A 24,229-nucleotide genomic window follows, 5' to 3' on the forward strand; every position below is an offset into this window, starting at 1 on the left:
GCTAAAGAAGGTAGGAAGTAGATATGGCGTTGTGTTAAGTCCGAGCATGGTTGCAGAAAGCGATAGGAAGAAACGTGTCGTAGGTATACCGTACATTCATTGCGTGTCTCACAGGCTAAAGAAGGTAGGAAGTAGATATGGCGTTAATGTTGTTTTCACGGCTGCCAATAAGCTAGGCAAGATTTGTGCCACTGTGCAGAGGAAGAATGAGCGAGTAAAAGACAAGAAGCGGACCGATATTTGTTTCGTAAAACACACCAACAAATTCACTGATTGCCGTACGAGTGTGGTGTATAAGGTCCCTTTCAGCTGCGGTCGCTTCTACGTAGGACAAACGGGCCGATGCATTAACCAGAGATTGTTGGAGCATAAGAGATCGCTAACAGGAGGCTCACCTTCTAATCTATCTTTACATTGTCGAGATTGTAAGTGCATGCCAAAATTAGATGAATGCGCAGTGTTGTACCGTCATAGAAAGGAAGAAACGCGCCTGATGATTGAAGCATGGCATATCGAGAATAGTGGTAGCGCATGCGTGAGCCAACCGTCGATTAACTTGCATAAAGATGAAATCAAATGCCTTAACAGTTAAATTCCACGTAGACCGCCACGCGTGCCGGATTGATAGGTTCGCCTGTTGCATGGGCATGCGCAGATAAGTTTTCGTGCCTTCTTTCTTTTTCAGCCGTTGTGCGTCTCTTCAGTTGTTAGTCGGCGTTTGTGGCGTCCTGACTTCTTTCTTGTGTCCTTGTTTGCACGCCCTGTCTTTTTAAAAAAGAATGAATACTTACCAACTAGCTCAGCTCTCTGTTATTCTAAGCCTCACTCCTGGCGCGCCTCTCATTGGTTCACCCTCGCCACTCTCGGCATGGCGCAGTCCTCCCTTTCCTTCGGAGCCTCACTCTCGCCACACTGCAATGCCACGTGGTCAGCGCTACGCCATCGGACGGGGAGCTGCGACTAAGAAGAGCTTCGCTGTTAAAATTCATGTAAAATGTGGTACTCTTGCAGAAGCATGAAGGTTGAACATGATGCGTCGGGTTGCTTCCGGTATACCAACCATGCTACCACTAATTGTATGCAACAGGGGCTGCAGCCAGGCACATGTATGCTTTTTCATAGAAAAGAAGAGTGCAGGAGCATGCATGCAGTTAGCACCATGGCCATTTATTGCTCACCTCAGTTTATCACGCAGCATAAAAAAAGATATACCTCTTACTATATATTACAGCACGCAGTCTTCATATCACACATCTAGGCACAGCTGCCATTTTTGGACATTTCGTGCAGGGTGGTTTCCTTGCGACTCTAATTATACATGACAGAAGGCAGCCTCTTTTGATAAGAAATAAAGGAAGGAAAAAAAATCGTCAGTGTTGCTTCAGCACATACGGGGGCTATACGGAGAACCATATCAGCCGCATTAAAGGATTCGTAAAGCCGTGTCACAAGTCCTTTGAACTGCTACTCACTACGTCAAACACAAACAGATTTCTGGTCCAATCCTTGCGCAGCTTGAGCTGGAACACACGTCCACAAATCGTGAAAACCACACAAGCTTGGCATGTGGCGTCCATTACCAGGTCAACCACTGCAGAGGGATACTGCTGCCGACCTCAATAATGGCTGTCAGACCCGGTCAGCCTTCATGTCGATGCTGCGTCAGCTGCCATCATACTTCGCCTCCTGCAAAAGAAAGCCACACAAGCAGAGAAGATGGTGTCAGTTTTTCAACTGCATTTGTCATGTCATTTGCTACTGGATGCAACTCATGCAACTGCAAAATGCTTATAGCTTTCAGAGTACAATATAATGGATGCACTTGAAATGACATCTATCATGTATAACGTATTTAAAGAATGAAGGAAAGAAGATTATTTCGAAGGGCTCGTTTCTCGTTGTTAGATACCATATTAATGAGAACTAACAGACAATAATGCCACAGAAAGTGCAGAGGATGATTTTTGTAGTAATTAGGATATAAATGTGAAGAAAGTAAAGTGGACGAAACGATATCTTGCCGCTGGCAGGGGCCGAATGTGTGACCTTCGAATAATGCGTCCGATGCTCTACCACTGAACTACGGCGGCGGTCATCCTCCCATCCACTTTATGGTGCATATATGTGTATGTGTATGGTGGAGGATGATTGCCACCGTAGCTCAGTGGTAGAGCATCGGACGCGTTATTTGAAGGTCACAGGTTCGGTCCCTGCCGGCGGCATGTTATCTTTTTGTCCACTTTACTTTCTTCACATTTATATCCTAATTACTACAAATAACATCCTCCATACTTTCTGTGGCATTATTGTCTGTTAGTTCTCATTAGTATTTAATGAATGGCATTCCACAACGCTCATGGTGGAGTAGCCCTCGGTGAACTTCTCCAGATCAGTGCTGCAACGGCTTCCACACAACAGGTGCCACATTGCCTCTGGGCTTCGGATTTGACCTACGGTGGCTGAATTGTCCACGGTCGATTACGTCATTGTCAGAGAGCTGCAAAACGGAAGCTTATGGCATTGTAATAAGCTTACCTCAACATTTTGTTATTCTTTAAGGCAGATTAAACTTGCAAATGCACGCTTATTTTTGTTCTAAAAAGAGAGGGCGTGCAAACACGGACGAGAGAAGTCATGACACCACAAACGCCGACTAACAAATGAAGAGACGCACAACGGCGGAGAGAAGGCACGAAAAATTATCTGCGCATGCCCATGCAACAGGCAAACCTATCAAGCCGGCAAGCGTGGAGGTCTACGTGAAAGATAACTGTTAAAGCATTTGATTTCTTCGTTATGCAAGTTAATCGACGGTTGGCTCACGCATGCGCTACCACTATTATCGATATGGCATGCTTCAATCATCAGGCGCGTTTCTTCATTCCTATGCCGGTACAAAACTGCGCATTGGCGTGCACTTACATTCTCGACAATGTAAAGAAAGATTAGAAGGTAAGCGATCTCTTACGTCCCAGTAATCTCTGGTTAACGCAGCGCCCTACGTAGAAGCGGCCGCAGCTGAAAGGCCGACCTCTTGGCCAATAGTTTCGAAACTTCCAGTGTAGACCCCTTAAAACGGAAGTCGCTGAAGTTGCGAATATCCGTGCTAAAGTGGTACCGCGTTTTAATGAAAACCTTTTTAAGAGCTGCACAAACACGAAACATGTTGAGCAATCAGCAGAATTGATACTTGAGATCGAGGTATTTGCCTCCCTCTAGGTTTCCAAATAATGAAAGGAGAATCGGTCTGAGAACCTGCGATGTCGCTTACAAAATGAACGCAGGAAAAAAAAAGAAGCCAACGAAAAATTAGCTGCACTAAGACGCGCAAGGCTGGGTCACGGGCGCACTGGTTTTTGTGCAGTGTATTTATTATGTGTTGGCTAGAACCGTTATTGGCGCCCCACAGTGGACAAATCAGCGCATGTCTTCGGGGAGCGAAGCAGAAGAGGACGAAGTTGGGGAAGATATAGAAGAGGGCACATGCTGGTTCATGAAGATGATTCTTACGCCACACGACAAAACAATTCTTCCTATATTTTACTATATGCTGCTTTGTATTTCTTTGTCTGTCTCTCGCCTTCTTTTTATTTGCTTCTTCCATTTCTTGTCTCTCTCTCTCTGTAGTCAGTCTCTCGCTTCCTATCCTTTTCTCTGTTGCTTTCAAACTCTTTAGTTCTCCCTATTTCTTTCTCTGCCTTTCCGCATTTTTCCCTTTCTTTCTCTCTTCTTTCCTTCTATGTCTGTTTCTCTATACCTGTCTCTGTGTAGTCGGTCTCTCGTCGTCTTCCTTTCTATTTCTTTCTCTCTCTCTCTCTGTACTCGTTCTCCCATCATCCTCCTTTGCCTCCTCGTAACCTTCCCTTCTCCCCTCCACACCATCACTTCCCTTTCCTACCACCTTGGTGTATGATAATACACAACGCTATGCCCTGCAGTGCAAGCGTGCCTGGATAGCCGAGTGGTTAGAACACTCGCCTTTGAATGGGGATATGCGGGATCGAATCTCGCCTCGGCAAAAAAAAAAGTTTTTTTTTGCCAAGAATTTCTCTCCTCTGTATTTTTCTCTCTCTCGCATGTAAAACTGTTCGCGGCCCGGAAATCAGCCACGGCAATTACCTTGCATAGTAAGCTTGTGAGCAGCAAAGGCAAACAAGCTCGGGCAAAGACTTTAAATTAGCGGAACATCAGTCGCACATCTGCCCTCTACAACGATGCAACTATTTGTTTCCCCTTTGGAAAAACAATTGCAATTCATAGTCGATGCGGAGCGCACATAGCTGACAAGTGGTCGGAGCCATGCGGTAGGGACACACACACACGCATCCCGCGGGCGTGTGTGAAGGCTCCCATGGTCTCCGTACCAAGCAGGCCAAGCCAACATCGTATGCTGGCCAAACGACCAAGCCCGCGCAAACGATTCTCCATTGCCTTGGCAACTGCACCCTTTCTACTTTTTATCCCTCAGTTCCTCATTCGTTCACTCTCCACCTCCCTTGGTTCGCGCTCGTCACACTCTGCCCGGCTTTTGTTGCGAACGGCAGCAGCCACGTTATAACCGATCTTTCATCCAAGGGGTGTGGGGATGCTGCGCAATAAGCGGTATGCATATACATGGAGTTATATGGGAGGGTGAACGGGTGTCAGCAAAAACCGCGTTATAGCTGGCCCTGTACTATGAGCGGTTTTGTTATGAGTAGTCTGCGAACACACACTTAAGGGGCCCTGCAGCACTTTTTCAGCATGGTCAGAAAACGCCGCCGATCGGTAGTCGAGGCCCCTGAGAACACGCGAGCCAAACATAACAGCGCAGCACATGGCCTGGAATTTACAATTCTCAAAGTCAGCTAGAAATCGTTCCCTCTTCTCTCGACAAATGATGGCATATAGCCTACCCAAATGACCATGCCATATACAGAAATTCACGGCCATTGGGTGATTTGAGAATGTTGGGCTGCATCGTTACTGCGGCCCACACGTGGCCGCGTGCGATCACACTGAAAGTAAGACGCGCGTTCGAAGGATGGAAGGAAATAACTTTATTCTGAGACCTGCGATTTGGTGGGGCGGGCCGATGGCCCCGCCTAGGAGATGGCCAGGAGGCCTTGAAACCTGGCGGCTCCCTCGGCCCGCTGGACGGCCAAGAGTTGATCCTTGAGGGCGGAGCTGAGCAGCGCGAAAGCCATCACTAGAGGCCGCGTTCTCGTTATTGTCACTAATCCCTCGGCATTCCCATAATATTGCGACGCGCGCTTCTTTTGCTAGGTTTATGTAACTGGCCCGTTACACGTATAATCATTATCTTGCGGAAACCGCACCATAATGTCTGGGAACCTTCCACATTATTTCAGAATCTTCTTATAGGCTTGAGTGCACAAACGGGAACAGTTGAGTTCATCCTGGAGCTAACGCGGCCACCAGCGATGTCTCGAATTTTCGATGCCGCATGTATAAATGCCGACACGCCTTAGCGCCTAGCAGTTTATCGACGGCCGACGCCCTGTTTGGCGCTATCAGTGTACGGCATGTATTGCTGTAGTTTGAGTTTTCATTTCCCGGCCACAAGTTCGACCAAATAAAGAGTTTCATCTTCAACCCGCCAACTGGTGTCTTCGTCGACGTCACGACCCCGTGACAATATATGCTCCAGAGTGGCTCTGGATCCACATTTTTTACATCTGTCAGTTTCGTATATATCCGGACATATGATGTGCGAGAGCGCAGGATTCGGATACGTCCTAGTTTGTAACCGCCGCCATTTGACAGAATGCTTTTCTGTCAATTTTGGGTGATGTGGCGGAAATATGCCCCTTTGTAACCTATGTTTTGTGATATCGTTGTATCTGGTCATTCGGTCTTCCCACTTGCCTACCACGACATCACGTCCGTAGGGTGCTGGGCCGGCACTTGAGATCGCAGCTCGGTCCGTAAGCCCTCGAGTCACGACGTGTTCCACCCCGTTGTTGCTGTCCTCCGCGAGGGCGTGAGCGGGTGTCCATGTAATGAATATATTTCTTTTGCGTGCTTGACCTCTTACAGGTAGAATGCGTAGTGCCTCCGGTCCAGGGAGATACGGCCGTTGGAAAAGTTGCTTACTGCTGTCTGAGGGTCGCTGACTATCACAGTTGCGTTTGTCTGAGCTACCGCGAACGCTATGGTTACTTAGCTTTAAAGCTTGGGCTTCTTGGTGAAACATTGGAGGGAATACAGCGCAAAAGAAGACGGCTGTGTGTGCGTTGCCTTCCTTGTACCCGTCTTCTTTTGCGCTGTATTCCCTCCTCCGCTAGGGCTACCTCCTCCGCTATCTCGTTACTTGTGGTGCGTATCGTCGCGCACGTCTTAAAGCGTTTGTCGCTATCGAGTACGGCTGCCGTAAACCCCCGTCTGCGCTTGTATCGAGCAGCATCTACGAATACTGCGTCCTTGTCATTACCGAACTTGTTCTGTATTTCCCTTGCTCTGCCTTTAGATGCGAAGCAGCTTTTGCTCGGGGCTGTGTCTGCTATAGTGCCTCTGCCCTTCCCTCACGCGTCCGCTGCCCCATGCGCATGCGCCCACTCTCCCCCCCCTCTTCTCGCTCATACGCGAGGATGTAGGAGGAGGTGGCGTGAGCGCTGCCTCCGCTTCGTTTCTCTCTCCGCCTCAGCTGTGCGCTCGTATATAACGCGACGCGCGCTCACTCCCGTTGCACTCTCCTTCGCAACGGCGCTATGGACGCTCACGAAGCTGAACATAACGGCAAGCGAATCTCGAAGCTGCGAGGCAACGCGAAGCCGAAGCGCAAAGGAAACGAGCTTGGGGAGGGGGGGTGGAGGTTAACATAAGCGGTACACAACATATACACAACTCCACACATGGTTCCCTTTAGTGGGAGATGGTGTAATTTTTTCGCCTCTGTTCTGGGTGCGTGTTCTTTGGTGTGGGGGGTATTATCCTCATCTCTCTTGGGATGTCCGCCATGTTGTGTGTGATGCATAGTCGCTATGTCTTCCTGTTCGTGTCTTCGTTCATATTGTGCCGCACGTTGCGCTCCAATGAGCTCGTCTATCGTATTGTGCAGGCTTCAATGTAGCAACATGTCCGTGCTGGTGCTAATAGGCAGTCCTATGGCTAGTTTGAATATTTTCCGAATGAGGCATTCAAGTTTTATCTTCTTCGCGACCTGTCATTTCAAGTACGGTGCTACGTGTACTATTCTGCTTATGACGATGGCCTGTGTTATCCTGATCGTGTTTTCCTTTCTCATACCGCTGTGTTTATTTGCTATTCTTTTGATTATCCTCATTATTTGAGCTACAGTTCCCTCCAGTCTTCCGAGGGTTTCACCGTTGTTGCCCTTGGCTTCGATGAGCGGCCCCAGTACCCGGACCCTGTCAACCTTGGGTATGGTATTGCTATCGGTCGTTCATGACTGTTTCCTCTCTGTGATCGAGATCTCTGTAGTTGCCTGGTTTGCATCCTCTGCGAGTCGGTCCGTAAAGCAACGGCTCCGACTTTTCTGCCGAGCAGGCTAGCCCTGTCCCCTCTAGAAACCGTTCGACGGCTGTTTGAAGCGTTTCTCTATTTGCCCGTCACTCCCGTTTCTCACCCATAGGGTGATTTCTTGGAGCTTGGCCGGCAGTCCGATTAGGGTCAGATTGAATAGCATTGGCGATAATACCGAGCCCGTACCTGCCCTGCCCATCTCGTCTTCCCGTTAGGAAATTGCGTACGTCCGTTTGCCCAGTCTCTTACTAGTATCGTTGCATGTGTTACGCTATCGAAGGCCTTCTTTAGGTCCAACTCAAGAATGGCCTTTGCCCGGATCTTCAATAATCTCACCTTTTAGCTGTAACATCGCGTCCTGCGTTGAGAGGTTTCTCCTGAATCCTATTATTGTGCGTGGGAGCGCGTCGTGTCCTCGAGGTAGCTGGTTATTTTCGCCAGGACCACGTGCTCCATGAGTTTCCCCACGCAGACGTGAGAGATATGGGTCTCAAATTCTCGATCTGCAGTCTCTTGCCCGGCTTGGGTATTAACACGATTTTAGCAGTCTTCCATTGCCGCAGAATATGCCTTGTCTCCAAGCATTCGTTAATGGCGTATTCGGTTGGTCGCTCCGGTCCCCTGGCTCGGAGTCGGCAGATGCGAAGGCACATCGGAGCGCGAGAGAACCAACCGAATGGATCGACGAGCAGCACACCTGTAGCGCCACCAGCGCGGGAAGCCGCCTCGTAAACATCGACAAATGCGGTCGACCATCCGAGCTGGCGTCATTGTCCGAGCTGCTGGTTTAATGGTTCAAGGGCGAGACAGACAGTACAATTTTGCCTCCGATCTGGCGTGCGGCATCGGATGTCCGGCATGCGGCGTACGGCGATTCAGCACACACGGGGCGAACGAGCAATGAGCCGTAGGCTCCGCCCACATACGGCGCCTCGGCAGGCACACTCTGAGGGCTTCGTATCCTCGTAATGAAGCACAAAACAAAAAAAGTCACAGTTTTGCCACAAGGGCGAAGCAATGAATGCGATAGCAAGAAAAGTGGCCCGTGACGGACGCGCTGCTACACTGCAGAAACATCTGCCCCCGGCAGCAACTACAGCGCGAGCAGACAGCGTAAGGGCAAGCTTCTCCCTGCGCAAATATTAGAAACGAGTGAGCTGGCCGACCACTTTTAAATGCGCCCGTTGCGCTCCTTGCGCCATCTCGATGGTAATGAAGAAACGCTTATAAGCACCTGCCGTCTGTGAGTACTGCGTTAGAGGGTGTGTATATAACGCTCACCATTAGCTACCTGAACGATCTGCGTTTTGTGGCGTAGTGGTAGCGCCACGCGCTGCGGAGCGAGACGTCGCTGGTTCGATTCCGCACTTCGGAAGCATTTTTCTGAATTATTTTTCTTTGGGACTTTTATATATACACATACTTATACATATACGGTGCATGACGGCGGCGACGGCAAAAACCAGCCGAGACTGTCCATATAATTGCTATCGCAATAAAAGCTTTGCACAACCACGCTTCGTTCTATAAGAAAATAATCACTAAATCTATGCCTTCGCGAACGACAAGCACATCGCAACAGCTCGCCGTCACTCACGACTCCGAGAGGTATAGCCCTAGCATGGCGGACGCCGGCCGTCGCCTACGACGTTCACGATCGCACGCGAGCTCGGCACAGAGCGCTTGTTTTTGCCAACACGATTACGCTTTGTACTCGCATGTATTGCGTTAGCCTACGCTGTTAAGTTTCTCGGTGTCATCGATGTGAAGGCATTCGTCTGCGAGCTGCTGTAACACTGTTTATGTTTCCTCCGCCTTCAGAAGCCACCTCCGTATCGACATGGTGCAGTTATGGCTTGGTACATGTGTACTCGCCACACAAACGCTCAACGCCACGAACCCAATACAACACACGTGTACGAATCATTACGCGTCCGATGCTCTAAGTTTCCGAAATGTGTGCTCGTGACCACGTCACCAGCCGGTAAACGCGGCGTCTAGTGCCACGTGACCCCCCTCCCGGCCAGATCGCATCACGCTCTCACTTCGAAGTCAGAACGGTCGGGAGAGCTCAGAGTCGGAGGCTGACGCTCCGAAAGAACCAACCGAAGGTAGTTCGAGCGCTCGGATTCTACCAACCCAACACGTGACCACTTTTCACAACGGTCAAAATCGCCCATCCGAATACGCCATAAGATACTGTGATGTGTACTCGCCACACAAACGCTCAACGCCACGAACCCAATACAACACACGTGTACGAAGCATACGCGTCCGATGCTCTAAGTTTCCGAAATGTGTGCTCGTGATGAAGCACAAAACAAAAAAAGTCACAGTTTTGCCACAAGGGCGAAGCAATGAATGCGATAGCAAGAAAAGTGGCCCGTGACGGACGCGCTGCTACACTGCAGAAACATCTGCCCCCGGCAGCAACTACAGCGCGAGCAGACAGCGTAAGGGCAAGCTTCTCCCTGCGCAAATATTAGAAACGAGTGAGCTGGCCGACCACTTTTAAATGCGCCATGAAGGGGTTTTATAGGTTTTTGTACTTCTATAGCGAAATTGCTTGAAGTTGGTATGAATCTTCCATGACTTCTTTACAGTGATGCTGGTGAATTGTGCTGTACTGGATGTTTTTCGCTTTCCTCACTGCTGTCCTTATTTTTGTATTTTGTTTCCACGAGCCGGGATGTAGGCTTAGTCAGGAAACAGTTTCGTCTCTGTTTCCTTTTGCCTCATCTCGGTGGCATGGAACTGCCTTGTAAACATGCCAGAATAAAGTATTATTATTATATTCTGTTAACTATGGACTCATCATCTAAGTTCCTTAGCGTTTTGTTCGTTATCCCGTCTAGTCCAGGTGCCGATTTAGTATCGAGTTTTTGCAGGATTGCCCTGGCTTCTGCCTCGCCGATTTTGTTGTCTAAATTGTCATTTGCCTGCACTGTGTAGTCAGGGTGTGTGACAGGAATCACTTGTGAGATGTATCTTTTCTCGATTTCTTTGAAGAAGTCCTGCTCTGTCCCTTGGTACGCTTGTATTAGCTGATTGACACTGTCCCTTTGTGCCGACTTGGTCTCGTCCGGTTAACAAATATCTAATGTACCGAAGCACATCGGTGTCAGCTCTGTGCCAGTGTGAAAGAAGACGTCGACGTTCGTGTGGTTCATGCTTACTGGGTTTCTGCCTGAACCAGCTTGGTTGACTCACGCCTTCTACATAATAATAACAAGTGTTTGTAGGAGAACACGCTTGTTGCATATTGTGGAGATGCTGGGTAGTCCCCCTTCCGCGTCCTGGAGCTCCGCAGCCGTACGCTACCATCCGATTCCAGAATGACCGAGCGCGTCGATCCCTCGCAAGCCTGTTCCACACCCCCCCCCCCCCCCGTCTATCATGTGCTCTGGTGTATTTCGTGTGCGCGACCCTCTAGTCTAGAGCGGCACTGAAGATCGGGATGTCGAGGACTGGCTGGCAGACTACTAACGTGCCAGCGCGATTAACAAGTGGGATGACCCTGCGAAGTTGACTGACGTCATGTTCTACCTGACTGATTTGTCCAACCTATGGTTCATCAACCACCAAGCCGATATCTCAACTTGGCCGGCTTTTAAAGAGACCGTGACTTCGTTTCTCGGAGGTCCAGCTATGCGGAAACTTCGCGCTGAACACGGCCTGCGGGGACGATCACAACAAATTGGTGAGAGCTTCACGAGCTACATTGAGGATGTCATCGGCCTCTGCAGGCGAGTGGATGCGAGTATGTCGGAGGCTGACAGAATACGACATATAATGAAAGGCATTGACGATGACGCCTTTCATATGCCTGTGGCCAAAAACCCACAGACCGCAACTGAAGTAATTCCGCTCTGCCAAAGTTTTGATGAGCTGTGCAAGCAGCGAACTTTTACACGTCGCACTGACACACAAACAGCGGACCTTTCAGCTGTGGGGTCCAGAAGTACTTGTGCTGACTACACCGCATTGCTGCCACAAATTCTGCAATGCATCCGTGAGGAAGTTCCTCGTCAGCTCTCCCTTGTGGCCACCATCAACGAGCCCCCCACTGCACTGGACCACTCACTTCGTCGTGCTATCGAGACACAAGTTGCCGAGGCTCTCCCTACACCGGTGCCACCAGCACAAGTTGCTGCACCACTTACTTATGCGGAAGCCATTACCCGAGCTCGTGCCCAACCGACACCCTCTTCATTCATCCCAACCATCAACTACTACAGGTCGCCACTTCCGGTACACCCGGTAAATGTACCCTTCTCGCCTCCCCGAGCACCTATGAACCCTTGGCGTACTCCGGAAAACCGGCCCGTCTGCTTCGCCTGCGGTATTCCGGGGCATGTTGCTCGCTATTGTTGCCGCCGTGGACTCTATTTTCGCGATGCTCAGCCCTCCGGCTACATCCCTCAGCAACCACAACCCCATGTTACACCTGTTGCGCTTCACTGCCGCTCACGTCGACCCGACTTCACCTCACGTCGATCTCCTTCGACCCGCCGCCGGTCTGTTTCCCCCATGCTTCGCCGTTCCAACCATGCCCAGGATAAAAACCAGCAGTCACAGTTCCTGAGCAAGAACTGCGCCACCGACGAAATTTTCAAGGCCTCATCTTTCGCCCGCTAACGAGATTGCGGTGTTTGTCGACGGTTTCGCCACAAACGCTCTTGTCGACACAGGCACCGCTGTTTGTGTAATCAGTGAAGTGCTATGCCGCAAAGTGAACAAAGTGACGACTCCGCTGTTTTTTCCCTACGTACAGCAAGTTCGCAGCACGTCAAACCTTCAGCCACATGCACTGCTCGTGTTGTGATTCAAGGCGTGCTTTACATAATCGAATTTGTCGTCCTTTCACATGCGTCTCATGAAGTTATCCTGGGATTAGACTTCCTTTCCGCTAATCATGTGGTTGTCGACTGCGCTCGTGCACAACTCGCCTTGTCTCCGTTCAGTACCACAACTGTAGATCTCGCTTGCTCGCCCGAATAGGTGGTTGTCGCTACCGACGTCACCATCTCTGCTTTCTCTGTCGCCATGGTGTCCATTTCTTGTAACTCTGTTGCTGATTTGACCGACCTCTTTATGCCGTCTAAGGAATGCACTCGTCGCCGGAACCTTGTCGTCCCGTTTGCCGTCCTCACGTATGCCGGTGGTTCCAGTGCCGTTTACGTGTGCAATCCGTTCCCTTGCCCTTCTACTTTATTGCAAGGCGAATGTATCGAGCGTCTTGATGCTTATGATGCCATCTTCCCTTTCGATGTCTCTTCCGACACGACGCTAATGCCTCTGAATGCCGTCACGTCTGCCGCCGCACCCTCACTACCTGACGAAGACGTACTGTTGCGCAGCGTGGACACCGCGCTTACGCAAGATCAGTGCAATCAGGTCGCTCAACTCCTTTACCGTTTCTGCGTCTCCTTCGATTACGGCCAACCTTCCTTGATACGCACGTCAGTTGTTGTTCACCATATTCACACTGGTCATCATGCTCCGCTGCGCCAGCGTCCCTACCGAGTCTCCCAGGCTGAGCGCGACCTCATCACTCAACACGTCAACGTCATGCTGCAACGTGGCGTCATTCAGCAATCACACAGTCCTTGAACTTCTCCAGTCGTCCTGGTGAGGAAAAAGGACGGCTTAATGAGATTTTGCGTGGATTATCGGCGACTAAACGAGGTCACACGCAAGGATGTCTATCCCCTGCCACGCATTGATGACGCCCTGGATTGTCTTCAAGGTGCGGAATTTTTCTCTTCGCTAGATTTGCGCTCTGGATATTGGCAAATGCCGATGGCTGAACCAGACCGTCCAAAAACGGCGTTTGTGACCCCTGACGGCTTATATGAATTTAATGTAATGCCCTTCGGCCTTTGCAATGCGTCCGCGACTTTTGAAAGGATGATGGACAGTATTCTCCGGGGACTTAAGTGGCGCACCTGCCTTTGCTACTTGGACGACATAGTTGTCTTTTCTCCCAATTTCGAGACTCATCTCACCCACCTTGAGCAAGTTCTTCAGTGACTTACAGCAGCTGGGTTGCAATTAAACTTGAAGAAATGCCATTTTGGCGCTCGCCAACTTACGATTCTAGGCCACGTCGTCTCAAGAGAAGGAGTTCTACCAGACCCTGCCAAACTCCGTGCCGTTGCCGAGTACCCCAAGCCTGCTACCTTAAAGTACCTCCGTAGCTTCGTCGGCTCGTGTTCCAATTTCCACCGTTTCATCTGTAATTTTGCCTCTATTATCGTTCCCTTGACGCAGCTTCATTCCGGCAGCGCTGACCTATCGGCTTGGAATTCCCGTTGCGACAACTCATTTACGACGTTGCGCCGGCTCCTCACATCTCCACCAGTACTCCGCCACTTCGATCCCAATGCGCCTACTGAAATCCACACCGATGCTAGTGGTGTCGGTCTCGGTGCCATTCTCGCTCAACACAAGGATGGCTGCGACGAGTACGTTGTCGCATATGCCAGCCGTACCCTAACGAATGCAGAGTCAAACTATTCTGTAACAGAAAAGGAATGCTTGGCCATTATTTGGGCTATAGGGAAATTTCGTACTTATCTTTACGGACGCCAGTTTGATATTGTCACCGACCACCGTGCCTTATGCTGGCTATCGTCAATGAAAGACCCTACTGGCCGCCTTGCTCGATGAGCTTTACGCCTTCAAGAATACGACATACATGTTGTTTATCGCTCGGGACGCAGATATTCAGACGCCGATGCCCTATCCCGTTGTCTGCTACCTCCTGACCCTGTCTGCTTACCCACTGCCACCTGCGATTCATCATCTTTGAGCATCACTGTCATGCCGGCCGAGCAGCGCAAGGATTCCTGGATCGCCTCCCTGCTCGACATCCTTTCTCGCCCTTCGCCAGAATCCACCTCACGCTCCCTCCGTCGTCAAGCAAAACACTTTGCTGTGCGTGAAGGCTTGCTGTATCGCCGAAATTACATGACGGATGGCCGTAGGTGGCTACTTGTCATTCCCCGTCATTTGCGCTCGGACATATGCGCTGCCTTCCATGATGACCCCCAGTATGGCCACGCTGGAGTATTCAAGACTTTCTCCAGGCTTCGTCTAAGGTACTACTGGCGCGGCACGTATCGGCACGTTCGCCAGTACGTTCGGTCATGTGCCGCGTGCGAACGCCGCAAGACGCCTCCTCGCAGTACAGCTGGCCCTCTGCAACCCTTACCCTGCCCGGCAATATTGTTCGACCACGTCGCAATTGATCTTTACAGTCCTCTTCCAAACACACCTCAAGGCAACTGGTGGATCATTGTCGCCGTACATCACCTCACACGCTACGCAGAAACATCTGCGCTGCCAGCTACCACCGCGAAAGACGTTGCCTGCTTTATTCTTCACCACCTCATTTTCAGACACGGTGCACCTTGTGAATTACTGAGCGACCGCGGCCGCATGTTTCTCTCGAACGCCATCGACGCACTGCTAAAGGAATGTCGCATTGTCCACCGCACAACCTCGGCATACCATTCTCAAACCAATGGCATGACGGAACGCTTTAATCGTACCATTGGAGATATGCTCGCGATGTACGCGTCTGACGATCACACTAATTGGGACCACGTGCTCCCTTTCGTCACGTACGCCTACAACTCTGCGCCACAAACTATCACTGGCTTCTCTCCGTTCTTCCTTTCTTCTTTCTATTGGGCACGAGGACATACCGTAGTGCCATGCGGAGGCATCCCTGTGACGTGCAAGGTTGGTTTGCTCCGCCAACCCTCTCCCGCTCAGCCCGCAGCCGCTTTCGCGTCTGCTTTTTTATTATTATTGTTGCACTTCACTTTGACGAAGACAGTAAAATACTGCTGCGGCTTCGTCAGTGACTGTACGAAATGCTAAATAACTGCTCAGAAAAAAAAAAGAAAAATGTTACGTTCCCCATAATGTCTTAGACAGCGCCCTGACTGCCGGCGTCGTCTGCTATAGCCACCGATATGGAAACCAGGGGGGCCGAGCACGCTGCTTTTGTAAAAGGTAACGAATCGTTTTGCATCGAATGGGCTTTAGCGCGTACTTTCGGCAAAGAAACATATCTTTGCTGAGAGATATGCGTGCAACCGTGCAACTTCATTCATTGTAGGTTTGCATATAAAAACGGGCTGCGCTTGACACAACAAGGATGTCAAATTTTTTTTTCAAATTATTTTCAAATTCAAATTTTATTTACCCGACAAAAATGGAAGGTCGCCAAGGCTAAAAGCCGTGAGAACGGCTTGACAAAGGCCCTGGTGACCTGTACATACACAATGGCAGTAGTGCGGAAATGATTAGAAGTACATAACATGCAAGTACAATATAAAACATGGACAATACATACTAATTCAAAAATGATTTCAACACTGAATATTGTTTTGAGATACATATTTTAAATGTGTAAAAAAAAGGTTTCCAAAAATCAATGTAAGTACATCGTGCATAGACCACCGTATACAATGTCTAAAAGCACACACATATACATTTCGTGAAACACACATACATACATATCGCTAATATAAAGCAAGATAACAAGATGTAACATGATACAATGTATTTATACACTAGACTAAACTATGAAAAACATGAAATAGACTATGAGAAAAGTTTGCTGCGCATGTTCCTATGACGCCAGAGAGCAGAAATGAGAGTGTAATTGTTTCTTGTTGCAGGTGATCGTACTTTCGTGCGTGTTTAGTGTTGTGGGAACGTTGTAGGCCAAGGCTTGGTATTTATACGTAGTGCGGAAACGCGGTACGAACCTAATGTCTGTATTTCTTGTGGGAACTGTAATGACACGACGCTCTAGGCATGATAGTGATCTAATGAAGTTGGAGAGCTCCCTATGCGAAAAATAAAGTGTGTGCAATAAGCGAAATGTATAAAGGTTGTCAGCTCGTATTATATTGAATTCTTGGAAAGCTTCACGCGTTGTTCCGAACGGGTCAATATTTCCAATTTGGCGGATTGCCTTTTTTGCAGAGTGATGACTTTATTTATATTTGCTTTGCTTGTCGTGGCCCATACAAGGGTGCAATACATTATATGTGAATTAAACAGCGCGTAATATATCTGAAGTTTGACCTTGAGCGGCAAAATGTTACGACAACGAGACATGACTCCTGTTACCGAAGAAAGCTTCTTACAAACAAAATTTACATGTGTGTCCCAGCCTAGGTTGGAAGAAAAATAAACTCCAAGTATTTTGTGGGTATCAACAATATCTATCGGCACTGGTTCAAGAACTAAAGGTTGATGGGTAGTGCGTACTTTATTTTTGGCACGAAAAACAATGGCTTTGGTTTTGGTCGGGTTAATTTTAAGCTGGTTCATTCTGGACCATGATGAAATCCTTCAAAGTATATCATTTGCTTTACTTATAATATCATCTAAGTTAACGCCATCAAGGATTATTGTTGAATCATCCGCATATATGACGTATTTAACCGTTGTGTCTAGTTGAACAATATCATTAATGTAAACATTGAACATCAGCGGGCCAAGTATACTGCCTTGCGGTACAACACGAGTGAGGGGCAAGAATGACGAGCTATTTCCATTAGTGGAAACACTTTGGCATCTATTGCTAAGATATGATTGAATTAAAGATTTGCCAACACCACGAATGCCATTTGATTCTAATTTCTCTAACAATATATTATGATGAAGCGAGTCAAATGCCTTACTGAAATCTAGAAAGATGCCGAGTGTGAATTTATTTTGTTCAAAGTTATGAAGTATAGCTTCCTTTAATGTCACCAACGCAGTTTCAGTGGACTTGCCGCATCTAAAGCCAAACTGCGCATCTGTTAGCACATCATGTTTGTTAAAGAATTTCGTTATGCGTACATGAATAATTTTTTCTAAACATTTAGAGAAGACGGGAAGGACCGATATAGGCCTGTAGTTACTTTCTGTGTTGCGGTCACCACTCTTAAAAATAACTGATACTCGGGCTTTCTTCATGGCTTCTGGAAAAACACCATGTTCAAGAGCTAAGTTATATATATAGGTTAGTACACCACTAAGTAAATTTAAAACGTGTTTTATTGGTGTGATCTGCAAGTCATCGGTATCAAGCGATTTAGTATTATTTAGATGCTTGAACACTTCGCATACTTCACTTTAATTTGTTGGGTCGAGAAAGACACTCTGCATCACGTGACTGCACCCGGCGACAAAATCGGCGTTATCATTGCGCAACGCAACTGCATTTATGAAGTGCACATTAAAATGATTTGCGAGTGCTGCGCCACTTAAATCTTTACCCCCAAAGTTTATAGACTGAGGCGAAGCATTTTTATTATCACGACCGAGTATGGTATTAATTAGCTTCCACATTGCACTTGAGCGTTGCCGATTGGTATATTAAAAAATACGCTGATAGTAGGCTTTCTTGGCACGTTGAAGTTCAGCATTTAATCTATTTCGAAGTTTTTAAAATTCTTTCAGAGTTTCAGCAGAGCGCGTACGTAAAAAACTGTGATAACAGACGTTTTTACGCTTTATCATTGTCAAATGCTCGCGAGTGACCCAGGGTTTTCTTGCCTTTCTTGCAGATTTTAACGTTTTGAAAGGAAAATGTTTTGCGTAAATGCGTTGAAAAATTTGGATGAACGCATTATATGCGTTATCGGCATTTTTCTGTTTAAATACAGATGACCAGCATTGATTGGATATATCGAGAGTAAAAGCTTCAAGATTTCGAGATGTAATATGCTGTATGGTGTGCAGCACCTGCCGCGTCCCTTTATCGAGAGGTTTGCAAAAATAGTTCATAAACACGGGACAGTGGTCACTAATATCAGATGTTATTGTGCCTGCGCTATAAATTACTGTGTCAATATTGGTAATGACAAGATCCAGTGCTGATGCAGTGGAGCATGTAATTCGTGTTGGCGTACTAATTAGATTTTTAAATCCACTAGAGAGTAAAAGGTTATTTAGCTCGCCAGTGACACAGTTATCCTCCAGTACGTTAATATTAAAATCTCCTGCAGAAATGAGGAGGAAGTTATTACAACAAGCATATTCCAAGAAGTTATCGTAAAACTGCATGAAACTTGCCATGCTTCCATTTGGCGGCCGGTAGATTACCGAGATCAGCTCATCTTTAAACTGGACTGTAAGTATTTCATAATCATCTGCTATCTTACTGAATTCAGGGACGACGTGGCAATTCTTTTTTGTCGTAACGAGCAAAGCAACCCCTCCTCCTCGCTTATGAGTCCGATTAAGGTAGAATGTATTGTAGCCATCCAAAGCAAAAGTTGGTTCATCATTTTTACCCCATGTTTCAGTCATCATAATGAAGTCAAATTTTAATTGGAATTGCTCTAAAAAGAATGCAACGTCGTCCCTTTTATGGTTAATTGACCTTGTGTTAATATGCAGAACTGAGTTGCTTGTTTTGTTATGTAAGCAGATATCATGAGGAAAAGCAAGCTCTAGATAATCCATGGCGAGCAAACAAAAAAAGAACGCTCTTCAAAAGTGTCCAGCAAGCACATCAGTTGACATTATGCAGACGCAGAACCACTCTGCCCTCCGAAAATCCTGTCGATATCACGCTCGCTAGGTATGTGTAGAGCAGGTGTTTCGTCAGTCTGTTTAGCGCATATCTTTCCGTTGAAAGACCACAGAGATTTCCATTTCATTTCGTACTTCTTTTTTACAGCGGTCGCGAGCAGTTTTTTCAACATCGGGCAGAGATGTTCATTCACATACACTGGCGGTGAATAGGAAGTTGAGTTGGCAATGCCTAAATCTGCATTTGTAAGGCGCGCTTTATTTGCCTTCTTTAGCACACTGTCACGTTTGACGCGAGACTTAAATTGAACAACAATGCTGCTCTTGTTCTCCGCTCTACTCGGCACCTGGTGACACGCCTCTATGTCATCCTTGCCGAGCGGCTCTCCGATAACCGTGCCTAGTTTACAAAGCAAGTCACTGACAGATTCATTCTCCCTCGTCACAACGCCTTGTATCTCTATATTAACATTCCTAGAGTACTGCTCACAGCTGGTCAATCGATGCTCCAACTCAAACACAGAGGTTTTCAAGGACGCGTTTTCTAGGTGCAGAGAAGCATTGTCACTTTTAAGCCGAGCATTTTCAGCGACAGCTTGTTCTAATTTTTTCTTCAAATCCTCAATACTGTCGTGAGCGTAGTCAATGCTTTTAGTCATGTTCCTTTGTTCTGTTCTCATCTCTCGAATTTCATTCCTGAACTCCCTTTCCACAGTCTCACGGAACATCTTAAGTTCCTGCTGCATCTCTTCCTTGAACTTCAGACTTCTGCCTTCACTTTCTTTTTCAATTTAGCCATAACAAATCAATATTTCAGTTTTCTAATGATGTACAAAGAGGCAAGAAAGTTCAAAACAGAAAATTCAAAACAATTTGGCAGCGACGACGGAACAGTTCGAAGCAAAAAAAAAAAAAAGCTATAAGCAGCTTAGTATACTTGGTCACTGACCTGTAGACAAAGCAGATTGCTTAGTACGACGTTCACAGTTCAAGACTGTGTTGAAGTACAGCACAGTCTATGGATTACAGTAAAACAAACAGCATAAAAATCGGTTAGGCATAGTTGTGCTATGCTTTCCACAAGCGAAGTGGCAGGCACAGAACACCCTTTTGGGAAAATGGACAACAAAGTTTTGGTTGCAGTTGGCCCTGTACTAAGTGTGCCAAAACAGTAATAATTGGTGTCCTTGCCAGGGGGCGATCTTTTGGACCTCTACTTCTTAATTTGGCACGATTTAGGAAGTTTATTAAAGCGTCTATCATTTACCACAGACGCTTTTGTGTAGCCCCCTGGAACGCAAGTGCACCAGGCTGCATAAACATTGGGCATTGTTACGACCGACTATGGAATACGACGTGGCCGGCGCCATTATGCGCGCTGCTGTCCGTCACGCTTGTCACTCATAAGGTTTCTCCTTAGGCCAGCGCTTGGAGGAAGGCACGGTGCGCGGGAGCTTATGCCCGCGTGGTCAGGCAAGCATAGAATGCAACCGCAGACGGGTTCTGACTGGAACAACGGGGAAGCCTCGGACAACTCTTTCTAGCGCGGAGCAGTCAGCATGGGACAGTGTATCTGTCAAGAGAGAGAATAAACTTTATTTGGCTCGGGAACTGTTCTGCAGAACGCCTGTGGATGGGTCCTCAGTCTAGGACTCCCGCGGCCTTTGTTAACCGTCTGGCGCGTTCAACCAGCCAGATCTGGTCGTCCGCTTCCCGGCTGGAGAGCGCAACCTCCCACTGCTCCGGCGTGGTGTTGTGTATGACGGGTACTGCCGTTATATTGTGGCATCCCATGTTGTGCGGTAAACTGCGGGTTTTTCGCCACACCAAGGACACGTGTTTCTGTATTGTCATGGATGTATTTTACTGTAAATGTGTAAGCATGGGTATGGATTTGTTTGCAGCTGCCGCTAGGATACTAACTGCTTCCTGTCCAGTTGCGGGGCGGGGGATATTGCCTTCTTGTTCCTCTTAAATACTCTAGAATGTCCCTGTAAGTGCAGGCCACCGCCTCGTGGCTCCCAGACAAGATCCGCCTGAACATTCCCGGCAATACCCTCATGCCCTGGGGCCCAAATTATTTGGTGTTTTTTCGTTGCTCACGCCGCCGCTGTTTAAGATACCGGCGGCTTTCCGGCCTACCCTACCATTGGTGTATCCCCGGCAGGCGTCCTGAGAGTCCGTGATTTTCACTAGCGACTGCCCTGACCTATTGCCTTCGGCGACCGCTAGAGCGACGGCGGCCTCCTCGGCATCTGACACGGTGCAATTCATCAGCTGGGCGTCGATCATAGTCACCACAGCGTCTTTCCCGTTCACGTATGTAGCAGCGTCAACATAGACGGCGTTTTCAACAGCGAAGCTGTTCCTATGGCCGAGGCTTTTATGTCCAGGGTCGGCGTAGAACTGATCACGTGGCCTTTGGCCTTGCAATGTGGCGAGTCAGGCTTGCTAGGAAGGGGAGCTAAGGCTGCACCGTGCTGCGACAGGCGAGGGTGTGCTGCGAGATGCGAAGGCGAGGGCGGAGGATGTCGAGGGGTGAACCTTGGAGAAACGCGCCAAGATGGTGTGACGGTGTAGCGCAGGGGAGTGTACAATAGAAGACCAGACGTTTGTGTGGTGTTGCGCCTTTAACGAGTGTACAATAGCGTGTCAGTGCCAGTGTTCAGGAGTTTGCGCTTTCGGAATGGCGAACATTTCTCGTTCTGCCGATGAAGAAGCTACCCGACGTGACCTCACGTACGGGTATGTCGTCGCCGAGCCAACCGTGATGTTCGCGCAAGGGAGGCGGAGGCTAAGCGCCAGCGAAGGGAAGACTTGAAGAATGTAGAAGTACGATATCGCCTGATCAATGACGGGCATAAGCTTCGCTGTTTCGACAGTGTTCGCCAAGTGGAGCTGGCTGGATTTTCTTTCTGTTATTATAGGGCTAGGTAATCCTCAGCGCCCTGGCTCTGCGCCTGCTCTGGTGATCGGAAGGGTGCATGCGCTTAGGAATGGGCGTGACCTTGAATGTAGATCTGGTCTCGTCAAGTATGTCTACCTTGCGGTCCAACTATCGTATGCTATCTTGGTAGCCTAATCTCCGGAGGTGGGCTCGTCCTGTCGTAGTGCGCTGTCTTCTGGGAGGCCTCCCTGTGTTCGTCATAGGTATTTGTTATGCCGAGATCTTTTGTGGTTGCCTTGCTTGCTGGCAGACCTAAGGCGGTGCATTCCTGAGGATCGCCTCCACTTGCTCCTTCGGCTTAAGTGCTGGTAGGGGAGGCTGTTCTACTCCCCACAAGTGCTCTTTCAAGCTTGAGGGTTCCTTGAGGCCGTTTCTTCTGATGGTTATGTGAGTAACCATTCTCGTTATCTGGGCCGCCGAGCCAGACAGCAGTCTGATTGTGTGGTCCGCCCTCTGTCTCCCACCAAACCTCTGCATTCCTTACCCCGAACGCAGACATGCAAGTTTGTGCGAGTTCAAGGGAGCCTCCCCCTCGAGGTCAGCGACGCTGATGAAGCGACACTGAACATGAAGTTCGCTTTCGAGTCATCTTAGGCAAATGCATAAGGGACCCTGCAAGTCTTTTTAGTGCAGTGACCGCATCACGCCCTATCAGAGGTCGACCGTTAAGAGTGATTTATACTATTTTATTGCAAATACATCTTACTACGACTTTTGATGCGAAAGCTTTGTATTTATCTTAGTATGATTAGACTAATTCTGTTCAGCATACTTTCAAACGACCGGGAAAGATTCAGCAAACGTTGATTTATTAACGTATGGGTTAAAATATGCTGCAAAAAGAAAAAACCTCCGCACAACCTACAAAATATTTCATATCATCGTCGTGCATCCCCTTTTGACACGTGCTCTCAACCTTTTTATTGTTTAAACTTCAATTACTTACGACGCGCTTACACGGCAGCTGGTGAAAACTTGGATTTAATCAAAGGTTGCTGCCTGACACGACCATTTAGTTTATTTGAATGACACCACACGTCGCTTGTCATGTGCTTAAAACTTCCAACAAAGGAAACTGAATCGAAGGAGCAGGCTTGGCAACTGAACACGCGCAGCACGCGGTATACGTATATTGCGCTTTAACGCAGACACGGTAGCCGAAGGCCGAACTCTGAAATCAGTGATCGAAAATGGGCCGGAAAGTCATTCTGAGTGCGCCACAGCCATAGGACAGTCGCGAAAAGAAATCGTCGCCATACATGCAGATGCACATATTGATGGCTAGCAGACGACACCATGAGCAATGGACACTGAACGTACTCCTGACGGCAACTCGGCTCAATTTCGCTGGGCATTTTGCTTGTACATTCAGTACAAATCGCTTTATGAACTTGCCCTCTAATGTTTCAATAACTTGAGCAGGAGAGAGTGGCCGGTAGCGTCAATCAGCCTTCACGTAGCGAACGCGTGCGCGAAGGCACGTGTGACGTCAGAGAGGGGACTCTGGTGCTGCTCTTCTAGATATGATGTAAATAAACCTCCGTATTTGCGCACGAGCGCCTTTCCTCTCTGCAAGGGATGGGTCCGGTGACGAGGGCCAGCTACCAAACGTGACCGGCCGGACCCCAGCCACAACAGCATGTTGGACTGTATCGCTACTTTTGCGGCCGCGAAACGTGTCGGCAGGCGACCTAAATAGTGGTGTATTAGTTTGCCGAAGCGACGGAAGACCTACGCCAACGACGATGTGCCCGTAGATCTATGAGAGGTGCTAACGCTTGGTTTCAGCACGAGTTTCTATCTCTGGAGATTGGACATCCGTGTTGTCTGTGACAGTCCGTGGTTTAACTCGAACCTCTCTGCGTTGAGAGTCGCCCAATCTGCGCCTAGCAACAACCTAGAAGCAATCTAGGAACAACCTGCATCACCTAGCTAAGGCCTAGAAACAACCTGGAAGCAACCAGATTAGTCTTCAGAATCGTCCGGTTTCACTGTTTCAAGCCTTGCGCGGCTTAATGCAAGCTTCACAATTTTTTTTCCCTTGAAGTCACGCGCTCTCCGGTTTTGTTCACCGCTGAAAGGAGGGCGCTACAATGTCTCGGGACATTTAGTAACTGTATATGCTCCCTAACCTAAAGGTAGCATATACAGCAACTCTATCGGGAGTCCCTTGATGTAGGAAAGTAGCGGCGCTCGCGCCATCAACCTCCTCTTTGTTCACCGCCTCGTTCGTGGTGCCACCCG

The 24,229-nt window shown here is 48.4% G+C and overlaps 1 protein-coding gene across 1 annotated transcript in view; it reads right to left on the reverse strand.

Moving 5' to 3' along the window:
- Positions 1 to 1,146: 1,146 nt before the first annotated feature.
- LOC119388327 (run domain Beclin-1-interacting and cysteine-rich domain-containing protein) overlaps positions 1,147 to 24,229 on the reverse strand; it is a gene marked incomplete in the record, with an annotated part of 358,140 nt that continues 335,057 nt past the window's right edge. The window contains 1 exon segment of the mRNA XM_037656030.2: positions 1,147 to 1,686. Coding sequence (XP_037511958.1) covers positions 1,647 to 1,686 — 40 coding nt within the window.

The sequence above is a fragment of the Rhipicephalus sanguineus genome, chromosome 3, assembly GCF_013339695.2.
Source record: "Rhipicephalus sanguineus isolate Rsan-2018 chromosome 3, BIME_Rsan_1.4, whole genome shotgun sequence".
NCBI lineage: Eukaryota > Metazoa > Arthropoda > Arachnida > Ixodida > Ixodidae > Rhipicephalus > Rhipicephalus sanguineus.